This window comes from Etheostoma spectabile, chromosome 24 (genome assembly GCF_008692095.1).
Source record: "Etheostoma spectabile isolate EspeVRDwgs_2016 chromosome 24, UIUC_Espe_1.0, whole genome shotgun sequence".
Lineage (NCBI taxonomy): Eukaryota > Metazoa > Chordata > Actinopteri > Perciformes > Percidae > Etheostoma > Etheostoma spectabile.
The window spans coordinates 10285780-10311021 of NC_045756.1; the positions used below are offsets into that span (position 1 = coordinate 10285780).

The following is a 25242-nucleotide window of genomic DNA, read 5'->3' on the forward strand; positions in this document are numbered from 1 at the left end:
ACCACACAGCTGAGTGTGTCCTACTGCCGAGCTTACACCATGCTTACACTGGACCTGCTTGGTTTAAAAGGTCTTTGAGCTCACTGCTGCCCAAGGACAGTAGTGAGAAAGCATCATTCCTCCTTATCATTCATGAAGTCCACTAAAGGACAGGCAGAGAGAGGAGAAAGGCCAACACTCTTCAAATATCCTGGCAAGTTCAATAAGTCAACTGAATGTACAAATGGCTAAATGTGCAGTGGACAAAATTGCTGTCTTGGGAATGTTTTTGACCAACAAAACTGTAAACTTTTGTTTTTGGCACACCTGTTGTTTTCCTTACCTACATTTTTTTCCTCTTTTACAAATACACAACAAGGTGGAATGCAGAAAAGCATCAAACAGAATAGATGCTTATGAATAAGGCTTTGAATTTTAATTCCAAATTCAAACAACATGTCAAACATGAGAGCTACACTGATGACTAGAATACTATTTAAGAATTAAGATTCTTTTTATTTATTAGGATAGTGCACATTAATCAACATTTCTGTAAATGTGCAAACGTCAGCAAGCCAGCAAATTTTCAACTGTAGTCCTAGTTACCCAGCATGCATGTCTTTATGGTGGGAGTAGGGCTGTGACGGTATAGTTTTTTCTTACCACGGTGAAGAAGCAATATATTATTGCAGTATTGCGGTTAACCGCAACCCCTTTATGAGAGCAGCGTAAGTTAGAGCAAGAACGATAGGGTTGCCACCGGAAAATCCGGAACACGTTTTTCTCCCAACACGGAATGCTGTGTGGAGTAGCCAGACCCTCCTCAACAGCACTGAGGAGGAAGGTCTGACAAAGCGAGACTTACATTAATTTGTCTATTTAAGCCGAAAACGGAGAAATGCCTTTGCCTTTGCTACCGTGTATTCTATTAAATGTTACCTGTCGAAGTAATTCATAATAAATCCCCCATATAGCCTATATATTAAATGGACTGTCCATCTGCTTGTGCAAAGCTGAAGTGACAAGCAAATTTATTTTCCCCATATTCTCTTGAATATAGGATTGAAGAAAGTAAATGCGGATGACTACACAATGATTATTGCTTTTGTTATATTTCACATCACACATCTGTTCTTCTCTAACTATTGCCATCAAAAAGCTTAAAAACAAAATCCGGTGGCAGTGTCATGTCACCGCCGGCAGTGCGGAGATGCGGTTATCATCACAGCCCTAGATGGGAGGAAAGCAGATCCCCCAGAGGAAACCCCCACAAACACAGGGAGAACATGCAAACTCCACACAGAAAGGCCGGACCCAAGACCTGGGATCAAACTCAGCGGTGCCTACTTGCTGTAAAGCAGCAGTGCTAACCACTGAGCCACCGTGGCACCTCACAATTCTGGTTCTACTTAGAACAATTTACTAATTTTTTTACCCACAGCCGGCTGCAAACATGACACTGACTAAATCAGCTTACGGTTGTTATGGCTAACCTGTGTTTAACCCTTCTTTTGTCAATTCAAAACAAGCTAGTCAACACGGGTCGATCCTTGGTCATGACAATTCAAATACAACCTGAGTCCCAACCCGGGAGCGATGTATACCAATCACCTTGCATGCTGGAAATGGGCGGGGCAGTTTACACTCATATTCAATTTACTACGTTGTCCAGCTAAACACCAGAACTAGGGTTCTGAACTTGAATTTCTCATTGTACAGTAGGCTCCTGATTATGTTCTAACGCCCAAATAAATAACCATCAAACACTCAACATATGATTTTCTGGAGACAGATGATCTAGTTTCATTATCCCTGGCCCTGCAGTCCCATGTCTAAGTGTCCTTGGCCAAGACACTGAACCCCGAGTTGCCCCCAATGCTGCGCCATCAGAGTGTAACTGTGTGTGAGTGTGTATCTGATGAGCAGGTGGCACCTTGTACAGCAGCCTCGGCCACTGTGTTTGAATGTGTGTGAATGGTTCCTGTACTATGTAAAAGTGCTTTGAGTAGTCGTTGAGACTAGAAAAGCGCTATATAAGAGCAGAACAGTCCAGCACATTAAACCAAAAAGTTTATTTTGGTTTAATGTGCTTTATCTATTCCTGATTTGTCATGTGTGTTTGCATGCATATTAATGTTTCTGCTATGCTTCCTTTCTTCCTGATTTGTTGTGTGTTTTGCATATTAATTTAGTTGCTGAATGTTGAATGTTTACTAGTTAGGGGCCGAGCAGCTTTAAAACATTTTACTACATACAGTAGTATAAACAAATCCTGCAATTTCTTCCAAATTAAATTCTAACATCCGAAGATCACTGTCTATTTGGTGTGCAAAATTTCAGAATTTTGACTCAAAAAGTGGATTTTAAAAGCATGTTCGAAGTGTGTCCTCATCTACGCATTGCAGTCAATGTAAAGAGAGCATCTTTAACATAAGTTTGGCATTTATTGATCTTTGTTGAAAATAAATTACAGGCATCTCTAGTTTGTGAAAACCAAGTAAAAGATTCTCAAAAACTTTCTAAAAATATTTTTTTTTCAGTAGCTTGAAATAAACGGTTGTCTATCAAATTCCTTCTACACACTAATAGCGCTACAACCAACCAGAGCAACGCTAGTTGATAGATTAAACTTCGCGGTAAAAAGTTGGCAAAACTTTGAACACAACTTCCTTTTTTAAGAGTGACTTCAGAGCTTAACTCCAAGTGATCCAGAGTCTCGGCCAAAGCCGATTGGAAAGGCCGCTGTTCGCCGGCAGCAGCAGCCATCTTCTTTGTTTTCAAGTAGCAGGGAATTTACATGGAACCGTTGCAACTCTGCCATCATTATGTTAAGCCCGCCCACCGACTCTATACACAATGTGATTGGCATGACCAGAATTTGGTTTTTCCAGCTCACAAGAGAGTTGCTAGACTGACCCTGGCTGCAAATTACATCTGCTGCGTGCGTCTCGATTTCAAGGCTAGGGTTTTGCTGTTGTTTTTAATAAACACCCCCCCTTTCAGTATAGGGCTGCATAATAGTGTAACTGACATTGCAATATTATTGTTCCCCGATATATATGATATTATATGAAAAAACACTAATTTTAACAAGATGTCATAAATAGCTCCATTTGGAAATAATAAATATTCTTGACTACTGGGGTGATTTTGAAAAGGAGACATCTACATAGAAAATAAAAATTTAAAAAAGACATTTTTCTTACGTGAACCATTCTTTGTTGAACGTTAATAATAAATTTCACATTTCACAAAACAAAAATGTTATTTTCTATGAAATGTTTTGTTTTGTAAAATGTTGACGTGTCTTGTGAAATGTTTTGTTTTGTGAAATGTGGAAGTGTTGTGTGAAATAGGCCTGCACAATATTGGAAAAATCTGACATTGCAATAATTCCCCCCCCCCTGCAATATATATTGCAATATGAAAAAAGAAAAAGTAGTGACATAAATAGCTCTATTTGGAAATAATAAATCATTCTCGACTACTGCGGTGATTTTGTAGGGGAGTGCATCTACAAACACCAAAGCAAGTAAGCTAAGCGCTGTGACTAACTCTTACTCTTCTGAGGTGATTCTGGAGGGAAATTAGGTAGAAATACGCTGGTTGACTAGCATGAGACCATTGTATTCATATAATAATCAATCCAGGCTAACGTGAATAACAGTGACTACATGTTGCTTCCTCTAAATGTCAGGTTGGGGTCGACTAGCGGGGCCAGCTCGTTCAAGTTTAATAACTTGATGAGACCTGCATGTCACGGTCACTAGAAACAAACTCTGTGTATCCAAGAACAATTAAAACAGTGTAAATGACGTTAGATCAGACACAGACTTCTGTAGTAGATTAGTGTTACGTTTCTAGTGTCGCGGCCCTGAACAGTAACGTTAGTTTAAACAGACGGACCCCTTGTTTCTTTAGGCTAACTATATAAGCTTTAGCCTGGCTGGTAGCAGCTTTCTGCTTGTTTCTTTAAGCTAACTATATTAGCTTTGGCCTGGCTGGTAGCAGCTTTCTGCTTGTTTCTTTAAGCTAACTATATTAGCTTTGGCCTGGCTGGTAGCAGCTTTCTGCTTGTTTCTTTAGGCTAACTATATTAGCTTTGGCCTGGCTCGTAGCAGCTTTCTGCTGGTTTCTTTAGGGTAACTATATTAGCTTTAGCCTGGCTGGTAGCAGCTTTCTGTTTGTTTCTTTAGGCTAACTATATTAGCTTTAGCCTGGCTCGTAGCAGCTTTCTGCTTGTTTCTTTAGGCTAACTATAATAGCTTTAGCCTGGCTGGTAGCAGCTTTCTGCTTGTTTCTTTAGGCTAACTATATTAGCTTTGGCCTGGCTGGTAGCAGCTTTCTTCTTGTTTCTTCAGGCTAACTATATTAGCTTTAGCCTGGCTGATAGGAGCTTCCTGCTTTCTGCTGGGGAAATGGCCGGGAGACTTTGTGATTTTGTTGCATTAATCAGGTTATTTAGTTTGTATTGGCAGCGAACATAAAACACAGACTACTGTAGCTTCACTGACTTCTGAAAGTTTACTTTTCTATCAAGCAGCAAAAATGGACTAGCAACAACATCGTAACGTCCTGCAATGTGACTATCGCGCATGGGCACATTGCAATGTCAATGCTAAAACACAATATCATTCAGCCCTAGTGTGAAATGTTATGTTTTCTTAAATGCTTTTGTGTTTTGACCTACAGGGCCAGCGTAGTTTTAATGTGTCTCTTATACATAGGTTCTACTTGGGCTCCCCGCCCAGGTAGACTCTGACCCGCCCTGATAAATAAAAATTGGAATTATATTATTTTCTTCCAATCAACGATGTATTTTTTTGCAGTGACCTCCAGCCCTTCCCCCTCTTGAAGTTGCGTGCCGTGTGCATGACAGCGTCAACACTTCACTTTACAACTAATTTGTTAAATATGCAAATAGTTACTTTTTTCTAAATGATATGTTAATGGTATGTACTCATTGTTTTCAATAAATAGTTCATAAACCGTCATTTGACTAGTTTATTACTGAACCCAGCCGTAATGCACATCCTGCGCCACCCACCAAGTAAGTTCTCATCCTGTGGGAGTTTTTTCATGAAAAACACAGCGTAAAAGACCAGACTATTATTGCGTTGGGAGGCCGCATTTAAAATATATTTTCTAAAAATAGATGGCAAAATAGCAGAGTTTACACTGCTAAGAGTACATCAGTGTTGTGTGGGTTCAAGCTGTTAGATAAGCTGCCTGGCTGTGTATGGTTTGTGGGGGCTGCAAATGTGTGTCATGCTGCTGTAGAGATGGTAAGTGAACACGTTAATGGCCCATCAGCACAAACAAAGGATACAAATGCTCTGGGACGTGGGGTTTGATGGTTATAGTACCCCTAAAGTGGCTTGCGTAGCTAGTGTTGAGAGGTTTTGTTTATATATTATGCACTTTATTTTGTTATAACTGTAGTATTTAGTACTATTTTGTTTCCATCCTCTCCTTTTACATTAAAGTAAAGCACATGTTTCAAAAAATGTGGATATTCAATAAGTCTATATCTTGCTTTAGTGATTGAAATATTTATACATTGTCTTGTTGTATCCAAAAAAAGAGAATTCCAAAAAAGAAGACATTGATATCTATATCATTATTAAATAAGTAGAAGAAATGGAGAGTGATAGATAGAAAGAAAGAAATGCCCACCAAGTCTACTGCTCGGAATAATGTGAGCAAAGGGGAAAAAAGGAAAATCCACAGGTGAGCTTCCTTCGACAGTGTTAATCACAAATCTGTTAATTGTTATTTTTAGAAAGCCCCTTAACATAAATAGTGCTTCTGTTCTATGCCAGCTATACACCCTAAAACATTTCACACACATAACGGCTCGTAGGCGGCTCACACTCTTCGGATTCACTGGCAAGGGGCGAGAAGGATGAGTAAGCGTACAGTACATATGGACAAGCACACGCAGACTTTCACAGAGGCAACAACGCTAGGAGCAGAGAGAAGAAAAGGAGGAGGAAAAAAAATACACAAAGCAGAAAGTGAAGAAGAGACAATTGAAGTTGAAGGAAAAGAAAGAACAAAGGAGGAGTGTAGTAGTGCTTGAACACAATAAGAGAAACCCTCATGAGAGAAGAGTGTACTTGAAGCAAGAGACAAAAACCCTATGTGACACATTGAGGAGAGGTATATATACACATCTAAACTATATCTGGACAGAGTACTTACAGCAGAGCGCTTTCTGCAGACGCCTGAGCTTCATGGCTGTTCGGTAGGCAGAGAATCGCACATTGTTCAGGTCGGCTGAAGATCGAGAAACAAGAATGAAGACGAAACAGAGTTAGAGATGAAGAGGAAAGACATGGTGGACTCAACCTAAGCTCACAGTCTTAGAATTTCTGTATTTTATCTCGTCATTCAACGGTGCAATGGATCATGAAATAATCCCTCATCATGTATCACAACAATTTATGACTTTATGATAACACAAACCTTTATTAATTTGGTAGTTTCAGCAGCACAAAAACAGCAATGAGAATACATGGGTTGGACACAAAGAACTAGCATCTTACCCAGAGACTGGTAGAGCTCGGCCATCTTGGGATGGTCCCAGCATGTTGTCTGGGTTTGGTGGCTAGAAAGGAACAAAAAAGAGACAGAATGGTCAAAAGCCGAGTTCATCAAATAGATCCTCAGCCTAAGGCTAAGGCTCATGAAAATATTGCAATGACATTGCTAATATGCTAATTTTCATCCAGGTATAATGGTTTTCCAACCCATTGCAAACTAAGCCATTGTTTTTTCAATCTTTGGTTCGTCTAGTTTCCTTGTTGTTTGTTAAACCTCAAACCTGTTATGTCCAATCAATCAGACATATTGTTTTCAGAATCATTCTTTCTTTATTTATTTCGAACACCAAAATATATCTATAAAGTGTTACAAACAATATGTCCAAAATTTCTGTCTGGATATTTATGCTGCAGGGATGTCACATGAATGTATACATTGTTTATTGATATATTTTGACTACAAAGACAAAAAATAAACGGAAATTGAATTTCACAAAACTTTATTGAAATGACATGGAGAACAAAAATGAACAAGACTTTTAAAAATTGTTCTCCCAAGTTGGCAATCAGGGGAAACAAAAACAAACACTGCAACTAAGACAAAAAACTATTTAATTTTTTTCCCCAGGAAATTCCATGAGCTTTTATCCAAAATGAATGACACCATTTAAACAGCCAAGGTTGCCTGAGTAAGCGGCAACTCTGCCTGCCATACACACACACTACATACAAGGCCGTCATGCTAGTATTAGGTTTGGGAATGAGAACGGTCTCGATGGCTGCGCAAGCTGCCTTTCACCCGATATCACTTCCTGTCCGTTTCCCTGTCAATGAGTAGGGTTGAGTATCCCATGATTTTAACGACATAAAGCTAACGTTACATGGCAAATGTATTTGTGGGTTAGCATACCACTGTTAACTGTGGTCAACAATTACACAAAAAATAATTTGGAGCGTGTTCAACTTTGTTGAATTCTTACATTATACTACTACTACTACTACTAGAACTGTTTAGCAATGGTTTAATATCCACTAAGCATTAGCATGAGCCACGTCAATTTTATACAGTTTATGGTCAATATAGCCTATTGTAATAAGTTAGATTGATGTTGAATTTTCATGTTAATAAATTAGGTCTGTACAATTAATTAATATATAGTCAATTACTGTGTTGCAAAAGGGCATGTAATTAATGAAAAATTGATGTGTGTGTCAGAAAAAATGCTGTTAAGATGCTAAATCTCAGGAGAAAGTCACCAACTGGGCAATACCACTCTTAGGCCAAAAAAACACGTTTTATTTCGGCGGCCATGTTCTCCAATTTGTCGGTTCACACCTGCGATTAGGAGCGGCCACACCGGCCCGCGCTTTAAGGCAATCGTTTTGGTGTCTCCTCTATTTCTTTTGCGAGCTGTGAGTGGATGTGTCAAGCTAGGTAGGAACTCACATATAGGAAGGCAACAGCGCAGCTGGATACTTTCCAAAATAAAGCACATTTCAATATAAAAAACACCCAGGTTTATAGCTCTGTCCAGAGCTAGAAGGCGATCAGGCACATACATACAGACAGAGTCACATACACACACACACACACGCAACCAAACAGTCACGAGAGAGAGAGAGAGAGAGAAAGAAATGGAGAAATGAGCATCTGGCATTAACAGCCAGGCATCCGATTGGGACGAATATACATTTCCTAGTGCTTCGCTGGCTGTGTTCCCATGTAAGGTCCTGTGCGTACAGGAATACAGTACGTATATACAGAAACACGTTCTGTGGACCGATGAGGTTAAAATAGAACTTTTTGGCCGGAATGAGCAAAGGTACACTACCGTTCAAAAGTTTGGGGTGACCCAAACAGTTTTGTGTTTTCCTGAAAAGTCACACTTATTCACCACCATACGTTGTGAAATCAATTGAAAATAGAGTCAAGACATTGACAAGGTTAGAAATAATGATTTGTACTTGAAATAAGATTTTTTTTACATCAAACTTTGCTTTCGTCAAAGAATCCTCCATTTGCAGCAATTACAGCATTGCAGACCTTTGGCATTCTAGCTGGTAATTTGTTGAGGTAATCTGGAGAAATTGCACCCCACGCTTCAGAAGCAGCTCCCATAAGTTGGATTGGTTGGATGGGCACTTCTTGCGTACCATACGGTCAAGCTGCTCCCACAACAGCTCAATGGGGTTCAGATCTGGTGACTGCGCTGATAGAATACCAGCTGCCTGCTTCTGCTCTAAATAGTTCTTGCACAATTTGGAGGTGTGTTTAGGGCCATTGTCCTGTTGTAGGATGAAATTGGCTCCAATCAAGCGCTATCCACTGGGTATGGCATGGCGTTGCAAAATGGAGTGATAGCCTTCCTTATTCAGAATCCCTTTTACCCTGTACAAATCTCCCACCTTACCAGCACCAAAGCAACCCCAGACCATCATATTACCTCCACCATGCTTAACAGATGGCATCAGGCATTCTTCCAGCATCTTTTCATTTGTTCTGCGTCTCACAAACGTTCTTCTTTGTGATCCAAACACCTCAAACTTGGATTCATCCGTCCACAACACTTTTTTCCAGTCTTCCTCTGTCCAATGTCTGTGTTCTTTTGCCCATCTTAATCTTTTTCTTTTATTGGCCAGTCTCAGATATGGCTTTTTCTTTGCCACTCTGCCCTGAAGCCCAGAATCCCGCAGCCGCCTCTTCACTGTAGATGTTGACGCTGGCGTTTTGCGGGTACTATTTAATGAAGATGCCAGTTGGGGACCCGTGAGGCGTCTGTTTCTCAAACTAGAGACTCTAATGTACTTATCTTCTTGCTCAGTTGAACAGCTGACTTCTGACCCACAGTGTCAGGTTCAGTTCTGGTCAATAACACTGTAACACTGTCTATACAGCACCTGTATTATTCCACTTATTTAGTATTACTCATCATTCCCACTCTCACATCTCAATTATATATTTTATTACTTATTCATCATTCTCATTTCCTATTTTTCAGAACTGTTCATATGTTCATATTGTAATATAATAACATAATACTATTTTATCCCAGTACCCTTGCACTACGCACATTTAAATAATTGTATTGATCTCTTCATTGCACTCATGCCTCTATATTAATTCTGTTTAGAGTATGTATATATTGTGTATATATTAGTGTGTATATTTCTGTTTTGGTTGATATGTATGTGTAGGCACAGGGTGAGTAACAATGCTCCAAAGACAAATTCCTCGTATGTGTCCTCATACCAGGTGAATAAAGCTGATTCTGATTGTGCAACGCGGCCTCCCACTTCTTTTTCTACTCTGGTTAAAGCCTGTTTGTGCTGTCCTCTGAAGGGAGTAGTACACACCGTTGTAGGAAATCTTCAATTTCTTAGCAATGTCTCACATGGAATAGCCTTCATTTCTAAGGACAAGAATAGACTGTCGAGTTTCAGATGAAAGTTCTCTTTTTCTGGCCATTTTGAGCGTTTAATTGACCCCACAAATGTGATGCTCCAGAAACTCAATCTGCTCAAAGAAAGGTCAGTTTTGTAGCTTCTGTAACGACCTAAACTGTTTTCAGATGGGTGAACATGATTGCACAAGGGTTTTCTAATCATCAATTAGCCTTCTGAGCCAATGAGCAAACACATTGTACCATTAGAACACAGGAGTGATAGTTGCTGGAAATGGGCCTCTATACACCTATGTAGATATTGCACCAAAAACCAGACATTTGCAGCTAGAATAGTCATTTACCACAATAGCAATATATAGAGTGTATTTCTTCAAAGTTTAGACTAGTTTAAAGTTATCTTCATTGAAAAGTACAGTGCTTTTCCTTCAAAAATAAGGACATTTCAATGTGACCCCAGACTTTTGAATGGTAGTGCACGTTTGGAGAAGAAAGAGCCCAGAATTCAATGAAAATAACCTCTGTCCAAGCAGGTCAATCATGCCTTGGGGTTGTATTGCAGCCAGTGGCCCAGGGAACATTTCACGAGTAGAAGGAAAAATGGATTCAATAAAATTTCAGTGAATAAATAATGGAAATAAAATCTAACTTTTTGTGACATATTATATGAATGTCTAATCTGTCATTTGATGCCTTTTGGAGATTTTTTTTCCATCTATTCTAGGCTTTTTTATGCACATTAATACAGATCTTTACCTGGGGTGCCCAAACGTTCCAGCCCCACTGTTGATATTTAGTTATGAGGTTATACCAGATGGTTTCATTTTCAATAAACACCATATTTTCGCACATTGCTGCAGATCCTTTTTTCACCCTGTGTTTGGCTCTCTGTTTTAGCAAAAGAGAGAGACCTCTCACTTGTTTTAGCTACAGAGTGAGACATCTCACTTCTATACTATCTTTGTTGGGAGTCATACATGCTCAGTAGCTAGGTAAGATCCCATCAGCTAGATAACTCTTTCTCCAACTTTGGTCAGTACAAGGCAGGATTAGCTGGGAGACTTCTTCTAGACAAGGGCCACTTGTGGAATACCTGCAGAACAGGGACATGCAAGTAGTTCTGTTGGAGATTATGGAAAACTAGTGAGTGTTGTAGCAGTGTTTTGCCATTGAGAACGAGCTAGCATTAAAGCGCTAGCATGTGGCTATTGGCTAGTGACGTAGAAAGCCGTGAAGATTTTGAACAGCTCACCCAGAGACTGAAGGCAGAGGACATTCAGAACCGTATCTCACTCAAAACACCATGGATAGTTTTTTTTTTCAAGATTGTATGCATGTGGAAGCACCAGAGAAAAAATAACACCCCAAATCCAAGAAAAAGTGTTTTTTTCATGATATGGGCACTTTGAGCTTACATTCTTGTTATAATATTACACTGTCTGATTTTCATGTTAAATGTGGCCGAAGCTTCAAATAATGAAGTAAATATATTTCAGAGAGTTCCCCTTGAGCTAAAACTTCAGATTTCCCACTGTTCTGAACACAAGTTTAAAAGGAGCTGGGTTTCTATGATTGGGCATCTGCTCCAGGCAGGCCAAAGCCTTTATCTGTGATTTGTGTTGCTGCTTGATTACACCAGGTAAAGCTATAATCTTGGCTGCCAATGGTGTTAATTTATCCCCATGTGCTCGTTCAAAAGTAGTTTTAGTTGTCAACAGAAAACTCAGATTGGACAGATAGTCCAGCTAGTTGTCTGGATTTACCCTGCTCTGAGGAGCAGTTAACCATAGCACTCAAAGTAAGCGGAAGGTAAAGGACATCCAGCAGATGTTCGGCTGGCACTGGAGCAATCCTCTAAATGAACAGTCGTTAACATAGGCTACAGATGTGGAGACTCTGAGATGCGGAAACGCTAACCATTCAGAGCACACTGGGCTTTACCGGGGGGGCATGGGCTTGTTTTTTTTTAACATAAAAGCAGGTAAACATGTTTTAGTAGAAATACAAAATAAAACTTTATCTTTTTTACCAAAGACTCACCTAAATATATGGTGTTTATACAGCGACTGCATCCCATCTGTTTTCAGCAAAACAGGCCAAAAGCAGAAAATGCAGAAAATACATGTTGCGTACTTCTTTACAAATAAAATAAATGTCGGACAGACAGACTGACGTGTGCATTCTTTTTCAGAAAACAATTAGTTTTTAGAAAAGTCTTAGGATATGTTGTCTTTAGAAGTTTATTATTCAACTTTTGTTTTTGTTAAAGAAAGAAAAGAAAATCGCAGTACTCAATACTATTGTATTACTATTATCAATACTACTGTATCACAGTACTTCTAGAGTCGCAATAAATAAAAATTGCAATTCAAATCGAACCGGCACCCATGTATCATGAAAGAATCAAATTGGAACAAATGCATATCGTCCCACCCCTATTAGATAGTAAGTTTTATGTTAAACAGATGGTAAATGTTTAGCCGTGCCTTTCAAAACCAGCATAAGAAGAGTTTACTAATGCCAAATAATTGTGACTTTGTAAAAATAAACATTTGCAAAATCCTTTTAGGGTAACACTGAAAGGAATCTAATTCACTGATGAATTAGATCTATTTCCCCAAAATGCCCCACTATGACATTAATCCTGCCATGTGTGTTTCTCCCCTCCATCTTCTAATCGTACCCAATAACCTGCTGGGGCACAATATCACAGACTCCATTCTCCCTGCATTACAGAAGTGTATTTGAGGATAAAAAGAAGATGGAAAAGAGGCAGAGGGAGAAAAATAGATGGCTGTATAGGATATTAGTTTATTAACATTAGTTTATTGTGAAATGTGTAACTCTCTTTTTCAAGCTGAACAACCAATCAGACGATATGGCTGTTCGGCCAATGGCCGGCACTCGGCAGCGATGCGAGACACACCACACAGACTAGCGAGCAAGCGTAGGCCTAACTAGGACCGGTGTAGTTAAATATAAGGAAATGATTCCATCAGAATTTGATTTAATCTCAATATAACAGAGGACTGATGTTAACTTTAGTGCCTCCTAAATTGATCATCTTAAAGATAGTGCTGTTTACTGCATCCAACACTCAAATCTGTTGCTCCTCTAAAAAAGAAGAAGGCGAAATACAGTAAGGTAGCTCGTCATGGATCATCAGAATCTTATTTAGTCTGGCAAGATACGTATAGGAAGGCCCTCTGAAATGCCAGAGTAGCCCATTACTCATCATTAATCAAAAAAATATATAGGAAAAGAACAAGAACAACCTAAATTGTCAGCACTGTAGCCAGGCTGACAAGAGTCACAGCTCTATTGCAGGGTTCGACATAAGCAACGGCCGATGGCCCGGGGCCAGTAAAGACGCATGTCGGGCAAGCTGATTGGACCGTCGCTGGCCCGTTCGGGGCAGTGACATTGTGTGTGCCTATCACAGTTCGGAGCACACTAGCAGGCAACGTTGGCTTAACGTCAACAAATGACCATCGGCACCCGGCACAAAGAGTCCACACATGCTGTGGACCTTCAGCGGCCGCAGCAACTCAAACCCGGACAGCGCTAGACCAGAGCTGATGTTTGCTCACACCCCCCGTCCTCTCTACTCGACTCACACTTTCTCGTCTTAAAATTACGGTTGGAACTGCTAAAAACAAATCTACCTCACCGTCCATTCCACTTGACACACTTTCTCGTCTTAAAATTACGGTTGGAACTGCTAAAAACAAATCTACCTCGCCGTCGATTCCACTTTCTCTGCTGAAGATTACGCCAACAATGGCTAAACACACTGCAAACTCACGGTCCTCTCAACTAACCCTGTTTCCTTGATATCTAACGACATATTGTGGTCATGTTTTGATATAATACCGATATGTGCCTGATCAGCATATTTTTACATTGCGGCAAATTATTACATTATAACTATGTTGCATCATCTTGTAGATGCAAAATAGCCTTTGTTTATCATTTAAATAAATCATTACAATACGTATAGGTATATGATCCCTCTTTTTACCGTGCCCACAAAATTATACAACAGGCCAGTAAAACTGACCTACTGGCCTAGGAGGCCACCTCCCTTAACCTCTACCGATTTATCTTGAAACAGTTGTAACTTCTATTCTCCACCAGACGCACCAGAGGCCCCGCGAGCAACCCCAGCCATTCAACCACCTGTTCCAAGGTTCATCCCAGAAGCATGCATGAAGCAGCTCTCGGCTCAGCAAAAGATGCGCGCCAGGTCTATTTTCACGCAAGCCGCGTTCAGACAACCAGGAAGGAATTGAAAAATCTAGAGTATCCAGTCAGTTTACCAGAATATAATATTGTTTATGTCTCCTCTACAACACCACGCATGACGAGAGATTCATCCTGCAGGTGGAAAAACATAATAGACATATATTTAAATAAATACATATGTATTTATAGCAGTTTTCAAGTTTAATTAAGAAAGAAGTATGGCCTAACACTATTTTGCAGTGCTTTACATTTCTTTAATTACTTCAATTATTTAACTTTGAATTGTCACTGTACTTGTATTATTAGATCTTAGTGCTGTATTCAGCATCATTGGCCATCACATTCCTATTACAGAGTCTGAAACATTTAATTGGCATTAAAAGGACCGCACTTAGCTGGTTGAATTTATCAGATCAATCTTAGTTTCCATGCACGCTAAAGTTAGTCATGGTGTTCCACAAGGATCTGTGCTTGGACCAATTCTTTTCACCTTATATGCTTAATCTAGGCAACATTATTAGAACTCACTCCACAAACGGTTATGCAGATAATACGCAACTGGATAATACTGCATGGGATCATTTATTTAAACTTCAAACATTACATAAAAACTGGATGACCTACAATTTTCTGATGTTAAACTGAGACAAAACATGAGTTATTATACTTGGCCCCAAACACCTCCGACTCTCATTATTTAAAGACATAGATACTCTGGATGGTGTTGCCCTGGCCTCCAGCCCCAACGTAAGGAATCTCTGAGTAATCTTTGATCAGCATATGTCCTTTAACACCCACATAAAACAAACTTCAAGGGCTGCCTTTTCTCACCTGTGTAACATTGCAAAAAATAGGTTTATTCTGTCTCAAAAAGATGCAGAACAACTTGTCCATGCATGTGTTACTTCAAGGCTGGACTGTTGTATCTCCTTATTATAAGGTTGGTCCAAAAGGGGCCTTAAGACTCACCAGTTGATCCAGAATGCTGCGGCACATGTACTATCAAGAACTAAGAAAAGATCATATTTTCCCCCTACATATATCCCATGTCTGCTGGTTCCCTGTAAAATCCAGAATTGAATTTAAAATCCTTCTGACAAATTGTGATTTTCTCTCCTCCTCTCTCTCCCTCTGTATGCATTTATATCCCATTTATAAATGTAACTTACTAACTTAGCATCTTCCCAGGTGGCACCTGGATCGTGGCTGTGGCTCCCGCTGTGGTCCTGCTCAACGCCCACTGCTACTACTATTATTATAATTATAAGTCATAGTTGTATTATCTTTACTGTGACATAATTGCTGCTGTTCATCGTGTAACTTCAGAGAAAAGCCTGCTTCCACTTTTTAAAACAGCTTTTGGTGATAGGAGGGACATCAATGTTTTCCAACCATCTTCATGCTCACTGTGACTATGTACAGTATAGTTTAGTTATCAAATCAAATAGCTCTAGCAACATTTATTACCAGGCTGTTTTGACTTTTCCCTCTTTTGCATATAGCTTTCTTAATTGGTGTTTTTTGGGGGGGATTGCAATAAATACAATTTAAGAGGTATTTTCATTCTAAAAGCAATTTATTGTTTTAGTAAAAATACTAATTCTCTGTGTGTCTGTATTTGTTAAACTTGTATTTATAGCAGTTTTCCAGTTTTTTTCAGGAAGAAGTGTGGCCTAACAGTATTTTGCAGTGCTATACATTTCTTTAATTACTTGGTTCTGTTGAAACAATTCACATTTAAAAGGCACATGCAACAGAGTTTAAATGTAATGAACATCTTGCGTAACAATATCTGGGAGAAGTGAAAACTACGCTATTTGTCAATCTACGTAAAATCTACCTCAGAGGGGGTTTCAAATAATTCTGAATTTTGGCATTAAATTGATCAAGATTTCTGCCTTAAAGGAGAATTTTGGCCAATTTTTATGTTAATCTTGATCGCTGTAGATATGCAAGTACTTTCGATTGCAAAAAAACCTTTCCTGCTACAACTGAATTCAGCGCGAGGCTGCAGCTAGCCTTCAGTGACGTTATCACTGTGCAAGCCACAGACATCATTTATCCCGTTTCCATGTAGTTACATTACTGATATGGTCATAACCATTACAGTGCTCAATTATCTATTTTTGAGGGGGAAATATGCCGCAAAGGCCGGAAGACACCAAGCAAACCAACGGGCACTCGGGGATTGTTGAGGGCTGCGGGAGGCGAGGAAGGCGGGACGAAGGTTTGCCTGCCCGGCTAAGGGTGCTACCACACAGATCGACACTGCCAAGCCTCCTACTCACCACACCAGATCAATCACACAAAAAATGGATGAACAATACACAAGGGAAACTGTTTGCTTTATGATTTCCACAAAAGCCTGGTTTTTTGCCAAAAAAGCCGGGAAAACCTATCACTAGCTAGCAGGAAACAGTTAGCACTAACCAGGAACTACCACTGGCAAGATCGAGAGGGGGTAGTTGATTAAACATGTCTGATTTAAAAAATGCATCTTTTTTAAACGTTAGGCCCGTTCATGTTTACAACATATTATTGCAATTTGTGTCTTTAAGAAGCACAAGGCACTCTAAAACTTGCCCCAAAAACTCCCCGCTGTAGCTCAGGGAACTTGAACACGTAGCTGCACTACTCAGTGTTGCCTGCACCGATTCAGGTTTTTTTTTTTGTTTTTTTATCAAAAGTGCTCGCATATCTATAGTGATCAAGATTAGCATAAAAGTTAGCCGAAATTTTCCTTTAAATATGTAATACCCAAAAGCAGTATTTTGTCTGGATCAAAAGTGGGATTGGATTACCAAATCAGAATCCAAATCTTCAGGATCAGAAATCTTTAGCTCTGCTTTGAAATATCCAATTTTCAGATCAGTTTAGAATTGAATTAAATTCAAATCAATATAATCCTGTGAGATCATGTCTGAATACCGGCCCAGGACTAAGGAAGATAGTAGTATCATCTTAAAACTTTTCTGACAGCTTCTGGTCACAATTTCTTTCTTAGACCAGTCTGATACTAAAGGTCATATTAACCAGGTGAACACAAAGTAAATACCAGGAATTTGTTCTCACAGGCCGATACAGAAATATCAGTAAAATGTATCGGCCATTCAAAGCTGACACAGTGGCACAGAAAAGGAGTGCAGCTTGAATGTGGGTTAGCTTCTTCCATCAGTAACCACATACCAGGGTGATCTAGAGCTTGTGGTTGATAAGCATCCACGCTGAATACAAAGACAGCACACACACACACACACACACACACAAGCCATAACAATCATGCCTGAGCACGTCAGTACCAGCAGGAGATGAATCTGTGTGTTAAGGCTTTTTATTCCTCAGCTGTATTTAATCAGTGCACACACACACACACCTGCAATCACATTGGTGCCAAAAATTTGCACCATCCAGTCCGCATCCCCTGCTCTCATTTCTCACGCACACGCACGCACACACACACACACACACACACACACACACACACCATATCACGGCAGTACAACCACATCCGACTCTACAGCTGAACACTGATCAGCAGATGATCTGGACCACGGCTGCACAGCACGCAGGAACCTTAAACCCGCTGTTTGCGCAGAAAAGTGAGGCTGGGCGTTATAACGCACCACATCAAAATCGCCGTACACACCTCTGCACGCACACACCGTGCAAAAAACGCACTTATCAAAATACAGGCTGCTTTGCTGGCACGGAGGTGATTGTTTTTACACCTCCGTGTGCGCGTTTGTGACTGTGAAGGAATGCAACTCAGTGATGCATTGCCGCTTTGCTTTGTATGGCTCTTTTCTCTTGCAAAAGCTCAGCCAACGCACACACGCATAAATTAGGCTAACACAAATCCCTGGCGGGCCAAATTCAACACATACGGGCAAACACGCAGGCCGCACAGAGCTATTATGTTTGCTTTAAAGCATTCAATGCCCTTCGTTTTATTCCAACATGGCAGCAACTAGCCAGTGAAACCGTGCACAGAGCCTTTAAAATTATGAAATGCACGGTTGGGGACCGAGCGGATCAGAGCCTCACTGGCCGCACACCTCGCCCGGTTCCCCGGCAACAGCAACCAACGGCCGCGGTGAAGAAGGGGGCTGGATGGGTTCAATGGCTACCAAATACAACAGTGTTACTCCCTTTTCATGGAAGAATTCACGTCCCGTTTTCCGTTTAATGCGCTATGGGCTCCATCCCTGAGGAAAAATATATTTTAAACGTATACTTGTGAATATTTTTGCTATAATGTTATGCTTGTTACTTGGCCACAACACGTAAATTAACATGCTGGCATTTTTGTGAGAGGCATTTTGGATAGACTTGCAGAAATGTGTTAACGGCAGACAAGAAGTGAGAATATCTATTTCCCCGTGTCCAAAATCTAATTTAAATGCTTCTTTGACCAGTCTGTATGCCTGTTTTAACGCATATTCTGGATTCTAGTTGAAATAGTCTCAGCCGAGTGTGGGGGATATCTGTGCCCCAGCTCACCGCCTCTCAGCTGGCCACGACAACCCACAGCCAATGCGTTATCTGTGTGAACACGTTTACTGCATTACGACCAGAACAATTACCATCACCATTATTAATCACTACAATAAACCGTCCCCAGACCAGCACTCACTTCCGAAGCTGCTCCCGCATCGCCGGCCGTTCAGAGCGCTTCGCGTCCGGTAGAAGTTAACCGATTCCCGGGCAGAATCGAAGCAGTATCCTGACCCCCTCCGCGGGCCGATCAAGCGTCCTCTACCGCCGGAGAGAGGCGTCCAAGATTACCGTGTTTCGTCTACGTGTGTGTGTGTGTATATATGTGTGTGTGTATGTCTGTGTGTGTGTGTGTGTGTGTGTGTTCCCCTTCAAGAGGCAGCGGTGGGTTGCAGAGGCTGACTGGCCAACGAGACACGAGGGTCAGCCCAAATAACATTTCCGCTTAATGCTTCAAAATAAAAGCTCCAGTTAGAAAGATGCTGTTTTGTTGTTGTTGGACAAACGATAGGCTAACCCACGTGACAATGAGAAAAATCCATTCACGGCGATTATTGGTCCCAACTACCTTTAGGTAGATGTAAAAATGGAACATCTGAAATCTCGGCAAAGCCTCAAGACTCGAGGTTATACCTGACTCTTTGTAAAAACCCTTGCTAGTGATTTAACTGCCCAGCAAGAAGTAAGCTAGCTCCATATCGTAATCCTGTGGTGGGCTTGTTTAGCTAGGTAACCTTATCTGATTTTGCCTTAGTCTGTATCCTCGATGTTCCACTTCTGGGATTGCTCCGTTGGCGCAGGAAATTCAGACAGATACATATATTTTTGTCGATTGTCTGTTTCCGTCTACTTTCTTTGTGTTGGAATTTTAAACTCCAGTGGATTTATGAGGGCTATGGTGAACTGCTTCTCAGACCCCTGCATTGTAAATTGAGACAGCTAGCTAGACTATCTGCCCAATTCGAGCGTTCTCACGCACGACTAACACAACTAATGGTTTTGATAATCGGCCGTTGGACAGTCTGGCGAGGTCGGTGACTCGAGTCTGTTCAGTGTGCTCCGTGCCGTTGTCCGTCCGGAGGGGTCCGGAGGGGCCGTCGGCCTTCATTTTGACTGACCTGACTTGCTCAGTCTGAAGGCCAGCAGTCTGACTCAAATGACCAATCTGATGGTGGAGTGCAAACCCGGAAACGAGGAGCAAGATGAGCGTGACTTGAGTCTCTCAAAATCTGACGAAAATCTTATAAACTGACCTTTGTTGATCTGAAATGAAGACAGATTCAGCAACTGCATGGCCAATTTCTCGCTTAAAATGTTTTCAGAACATTTGATGTTTTCAAACGTTTCTGTGAGTAAAATATGAGATTGTATTCTGAATAAGCCGCTATGACAGTCTGGCTTTGAATTTCACGTGACGCGTCCAATCAGCTGCCTGTTTTCGTTTTTGGGTGACAATACTGATTAGCGCCGCTTGCTATTATATTTTTAATAAACTGTCTGTACACTTACAATGTTCTCAGTGCTTTGGTTTACATGTAGGGACCCTCATCATGCTACTGTGGGGGTGTGGTGCTATTTTGAGCCTTGTTAGTGGTATAGAAATAGCAATTTCTTTTTACTTTTGTGTTATCCAACGACTAGCGTTATAAGCTAATTAGCGGTTTGTGCTAAAACCATACACCGTTAATATTAATAATAATAATATTAATAATCAATAATATGGCCAAAACTAGTCACATTCATGGGGGTATTATGTATTCCTCCGTGCGCAAGCCCTTCAAAAAAAAAAATGTCTTCGTACTGGTGTTTTTGGATGTTTTTTAACTGAACAGTACAACAATTATGCTAAGGAATATAATTATTTTTTCAGAGTGCATGGCTCCCATGAGACATCCCATCTCATGCCTCCTGTCCCATCTCATGCCTCCCGTCCCGTCTCATGCCCCTTCCGTCTCATGCCAAGATGAGGTTAAGTTATATTTTATTACAGGCTAAATCTTTTTTTTCTTCTTTAATTTCAAAAGTTACATTTATGGATGTGAAATTTGACAACAAAAAATAGGATTAATATAAAATATTGGTTAACTTCCTTCTTTCTGAAATTATTAAACATTTAAAACTGCAGACGCAGAAGCTCCACTTAGCACCAACTCAAATGTTTACTTTTAAATGATCGTCGCCTACTGGCAGTCTGGCACTCGTGAGTGCTCAGTGGGTGTTCAGTATTTTTCCGTGGGTGCTTGAGCCCAGGAGCACCCACAATATCAGCGCCTATGGTCTCATTCGATTGGCATGAGAACATAAACCAGAGAATGTGTTATTAACACCTAGATTTATTTTGTGCCGGAATTGTCCTTTAAGCCTTTTAGCATAGCAAACAAATACATGTTAGTAAATATTCAAACTCAACTCGGGTGCCATAGGGTGCTACCCCCTGATCAGCATGCCGAGGCGGAGCCTCGAGAGGGCTAACCAATAGCAAAGCCCATTAGGGCTAGAGAACAAATGAAATAACCACCAATAGTTTGACACAATCAATAGACCCAGGAAGACCACAAGCATAATAACAATATATAAATATAATCATACTGACTGCATTCCTTTTAGCTGGAAGCTTTTAACAGGTACCTTTTGTTGCATGTGAACATTCCCTTTATCTCCCCATGTTTACTGTCTCTTTACAATGTCATACCATATTAACGAAACACCATAACATTAAGGGAAGGGAAAAAGCCAACAAGCATAATATGAGCACCTTAAGTCATTTCAGCTGTTCTGCACCGAAGCGGTGCATAGAAGGAAAACACATACTTTGTACGGTTTCTCTCCTAGCAAAAGTGTGTTTTAATAATGTTTTGTTGATGGTTCGGATATGCGTTTATGTTATCTTAGTTTTAGTTTATGATTGATTTAGTGTTCATGTTTATCTACATTTATTGTTGCACCATGACCGAGACCCGGGTAGGAACTGATGGCATCAGGGCCGTGATTACCTGTTCAACTGAAGTTAAAGTCATAGTCTCATTAAGGAAAACACAATGTTAACTTAAGTAAATAAATTCATTAGTAGTCATAAGTAGCCTGATGTTCAAATGTGAAACGTTTCTTTGCATGATTATATTAACGTGCTTTATTGGACACCATGGTTCCAGAATTTTTATTTTTTATTTTTTACTAATGATCTTTAGTAATGATTATTAATGTAAACTTGAGTTGTCTAAAGCATCAACTTGCTGCTCTGTGTTATTACTGCTTTGATAAGTTTTACCTTGTGTAAAAACTTAAAACGGTTTGAAGCAACAGGTTTCCATGCAAATTTCTAGTAAAGTCAACTAATTTGGGATAACAGTGTAAGGATTCTTGCATATTTTTGCCCAAGGGTCCCCAAGTGGGATAATCCAGCTCTGGATGGTAATAGATAAATAAAAGGACAATGGACAAAACTGAATGAGTACACAAGAGATGTAAAAAAAAATTAAAAATTAAAATATTAAACTGAACCACCCAACATAGTTGACACCTTTATTTTGAAATACATATTTCCGGTCTAGTCCTGTCTGCTTCTAGGAAACTTGACGTGAGACGAGGCGGAGCTCAAGCTCCCTGCCTCCCTTCCCCCTATCCCGCAGTTTCTGATAGCAAAGGAGCCTCAACACCATCCGAGGAGGTCTTCCACCTCTCTGACAAGAGAGAGAGTGGGAGAGAGAAAAGGAGGCTTGTTGATTTCCAAGGTACACCGATTTATCAAATTCAATGCCATGGAGAGAGAGAGAGAGAGAGAGAGAGAGAAAGAGAGAGAGAGAGAGAGAGAGAGAGAGAGAGAGAGAGAGAGAGAGCAGGGCCTTTTTAAAAAAACATTTTGGGACCTTAAGTGAAATCGTACACTATTTAATTTCTTCATTGTGCAGTGGATGGATGATGAGTATGTTGTGGTTTTGAAGTAACTGAGGTAGTTTCAGACTGTTGCTTGATGTAGGCTATCTAGGGAATCTGGATCCTGTTGATATAAAAGTAAAAGTATCATTACATCACTGTATTTATTATATATTACTGTATTGATATTATCAATTAAAGTATCATTATGTGTATTATAGGAGTCAATTGACAAGTTTTGATTTTGTTTCAGTATACTTCCATCTGGTGGCCAGATTTAGTATTGCATTCTTAATTTGTAGGATTAAAGGTGCTCCAAGCGATGTGTGCTTTAGGCTACATTTGTTGTCACCACAGCAAACATCTCCTCACTATCTGCTAGCTGCCTGTCCCCAGAACACACTGTAAATAGCATCTCCTCACTATCTGCTAGCTGCCTGTCCCCAGAACACACTGTAAATAGCATCTCCTCACTATCTGCTAGCTGCCTGTCCCCAGAACACACTGTAAATAGCATCTCCTCACTATCTGCTAGCTGCCTGTCCCCAGAACACACTGTATAAAACATCTCCTCACTATGTGCTAGCTGCCTGTCCCCAGAACACACTGTATAAAACATCTCCTCACTATCTGCTAGCTGCCTGTCCCCAGAACACACTGTAAAAAACATCTCCTCACTATCTGCTAGCTGCTTGTCCCCAGAACACACTGTAAAAAACATCTCCTCACTATGTGCTAGCTGCTTATCCCCAGAACACACTGTAAAAAAACATCTCCTCACTATCTTCTAGCTGCCTGTCCCCAGAACACACTGTAAAAAACATCTCCTCACTACCTGCTAGCTGCCTGTCCCCAGAACACACTGTAAAAAAACATCTCCTCACTATCTGCTAGCTGCCTTTCCCCAGAACACACTGTAAAAGAACATCTCCTCACTATCTGCTAACTGCTTGTCCCCAGAACACACTGTAAAAAAACATCTCCTCACTATCTGCTAGCTGCCTGTCCCCTGGTCTCTAGAACTTGGTCTCTGTAGACAGCCTAGGTTCTACAAACGGGAACAAAAACAAACTGTCCCCCTGCACCACGAAGAATTCACAAACAGTGTTCCAGCCAATAACCAACAAGAAGGGTTTAGGGGTGGGGGTGGGGGGTTAGTGCGTGGAAGCACAGAAGGGAGGGGGAGGGGATAAGATATGGAGGAGGGAGGGGCAAGCTAGTCTTGTTTTGTTTGAAAAAACCTTTGAACGTCATCAAGAAATAACATCACCCAACATCGCTTAGAGCACCTTTAAGACCCTAAAAGTCAGATGAAGTTGAAATACCCTTAGACTGGCATCTTTATGGAAGTAATAAATGGTGTCATTTAGGATTAATGTTAATATAAGCCGCTGTAGCAACAAGATAACACAACAACAACACTAATCATAATCATCAAACCTGTTACTCACAGAAACATCATAATGAGCAGCAGTGATAATAGCCAACAATTTGTTTTTTATCTATTCAATCCAACATGATATGTATTTGTGTATCATTAGATTGTATCATACATTTTTAGATTTTAAAATGAGCTATTATTAAACAAGGTAGACTAAGCAAGTAAGATAGAATACAGGTTTAAGGCACCTTAACTGCATGGATTCACTTTTCAAGCCTGGATCTTTGTATATTATTTTTCAGTCTATGGGTGAAACCCACGTGACACAGATGAGGTCTCTTGGTTCTAAACTCTCTCTGCTTCAGACTAGCTTGCCTGTAACATTATTCCAAAGCAAGAAGACTGTTTAGGTGTAAATTTCCCCTAGTTGTCAACACTGAATGACAAAGGCTTTTTTTGGATGAAAGCTTTTCAGTCTAACCCAACCGTAAGAATACAAAAAACAAGTTGTCATTACATATTTATTGTGTCATAATATTTTGGTCCAGTACTGCATGAGCTAACGTAGACGGTACACCAATTTATTTTCCTAGGAGGGCAAAGTCATGATCCATCCTACTCTGCCTCTAATTGGCTAGTAGGCTACTTCATCGGTTGGGTTGGTTAGGTTCAGAACTGAGGTGTGGGATTAGTTAGTGCTCGGGTAATAATATCAGGGTAAGCCAATCAGTAGCAGGGTAGAGCAGTAAAAAAAGATAAGTAAAAAACGCCAGTTAGTACTGTAATGTAAGATAGCTATCCTTGCATTAGCTGGCTAATAATGACCCTTTTTCATTTTAACTAACAGTGTCAACAGCTCTTGAAAAAAAAAAGCAAAATAGATAATTCCTTACCTGTATTTTCGGCCTGTTTCTCTCTCTTCAGATTTTTTCTTTTTCCACTTTATGCTCCAGAGTGGTACGAGAGCTTTATTTTCCTTCATTGGGTTGTTGACTCTCAATGTCATCACCATTCATCCAAGTTACTTTTGAGTCATGCTAAATTTGATTCTTGTGTGACAAGCTATGTATTATGTTATTATTTAATGACTGGACTTTCTCTTAAAAAGCATGTCCAGTGGCCCTGAAGTGCAAAACACGGCAGCAAATCCCACAACGCAACAGCACATCCCACAACGCAACAGCACATCCAATAACGCAACAGCACATCCAACAACGCAACAGCACATCCAACAACGCAACAGCACATCCAACAACGCAACAGCACATGCCACAAAGTGACAGGAAATGTTTTGCCACAACAAAAAAGCATTTCGCCACGTGAC

At 40.3% G+C, this 25242-nt stretch overlaps 1 protein-coding gene across 1 annotated transcript in view; it reads right to left on the reverse strand.

Annotated features, from left to right (window-relative positions):
• The window catches only part of dmd (dystrophin), a 401891-nt gene that overhangs the window by 36746 nt on the left and 339903 nt on the right, over window positions 1–25242 (reverse strand). The window contains exons 70-71 of the mRNA XM_032505885.1: window positions 6528–6589; window positions 6184–6258 (exon numbers count right to left, since the gene is read on the reverse strand). Of these exons, the coding sequence (XP_032361776.1) occupies window positions 6184–6258; window positions 6528–6589 (137 nt within the window). The remainder of the gene's footprint in view (window positions 1–6183; window positions 6259–6527; window positions 6590–25242) is intronic.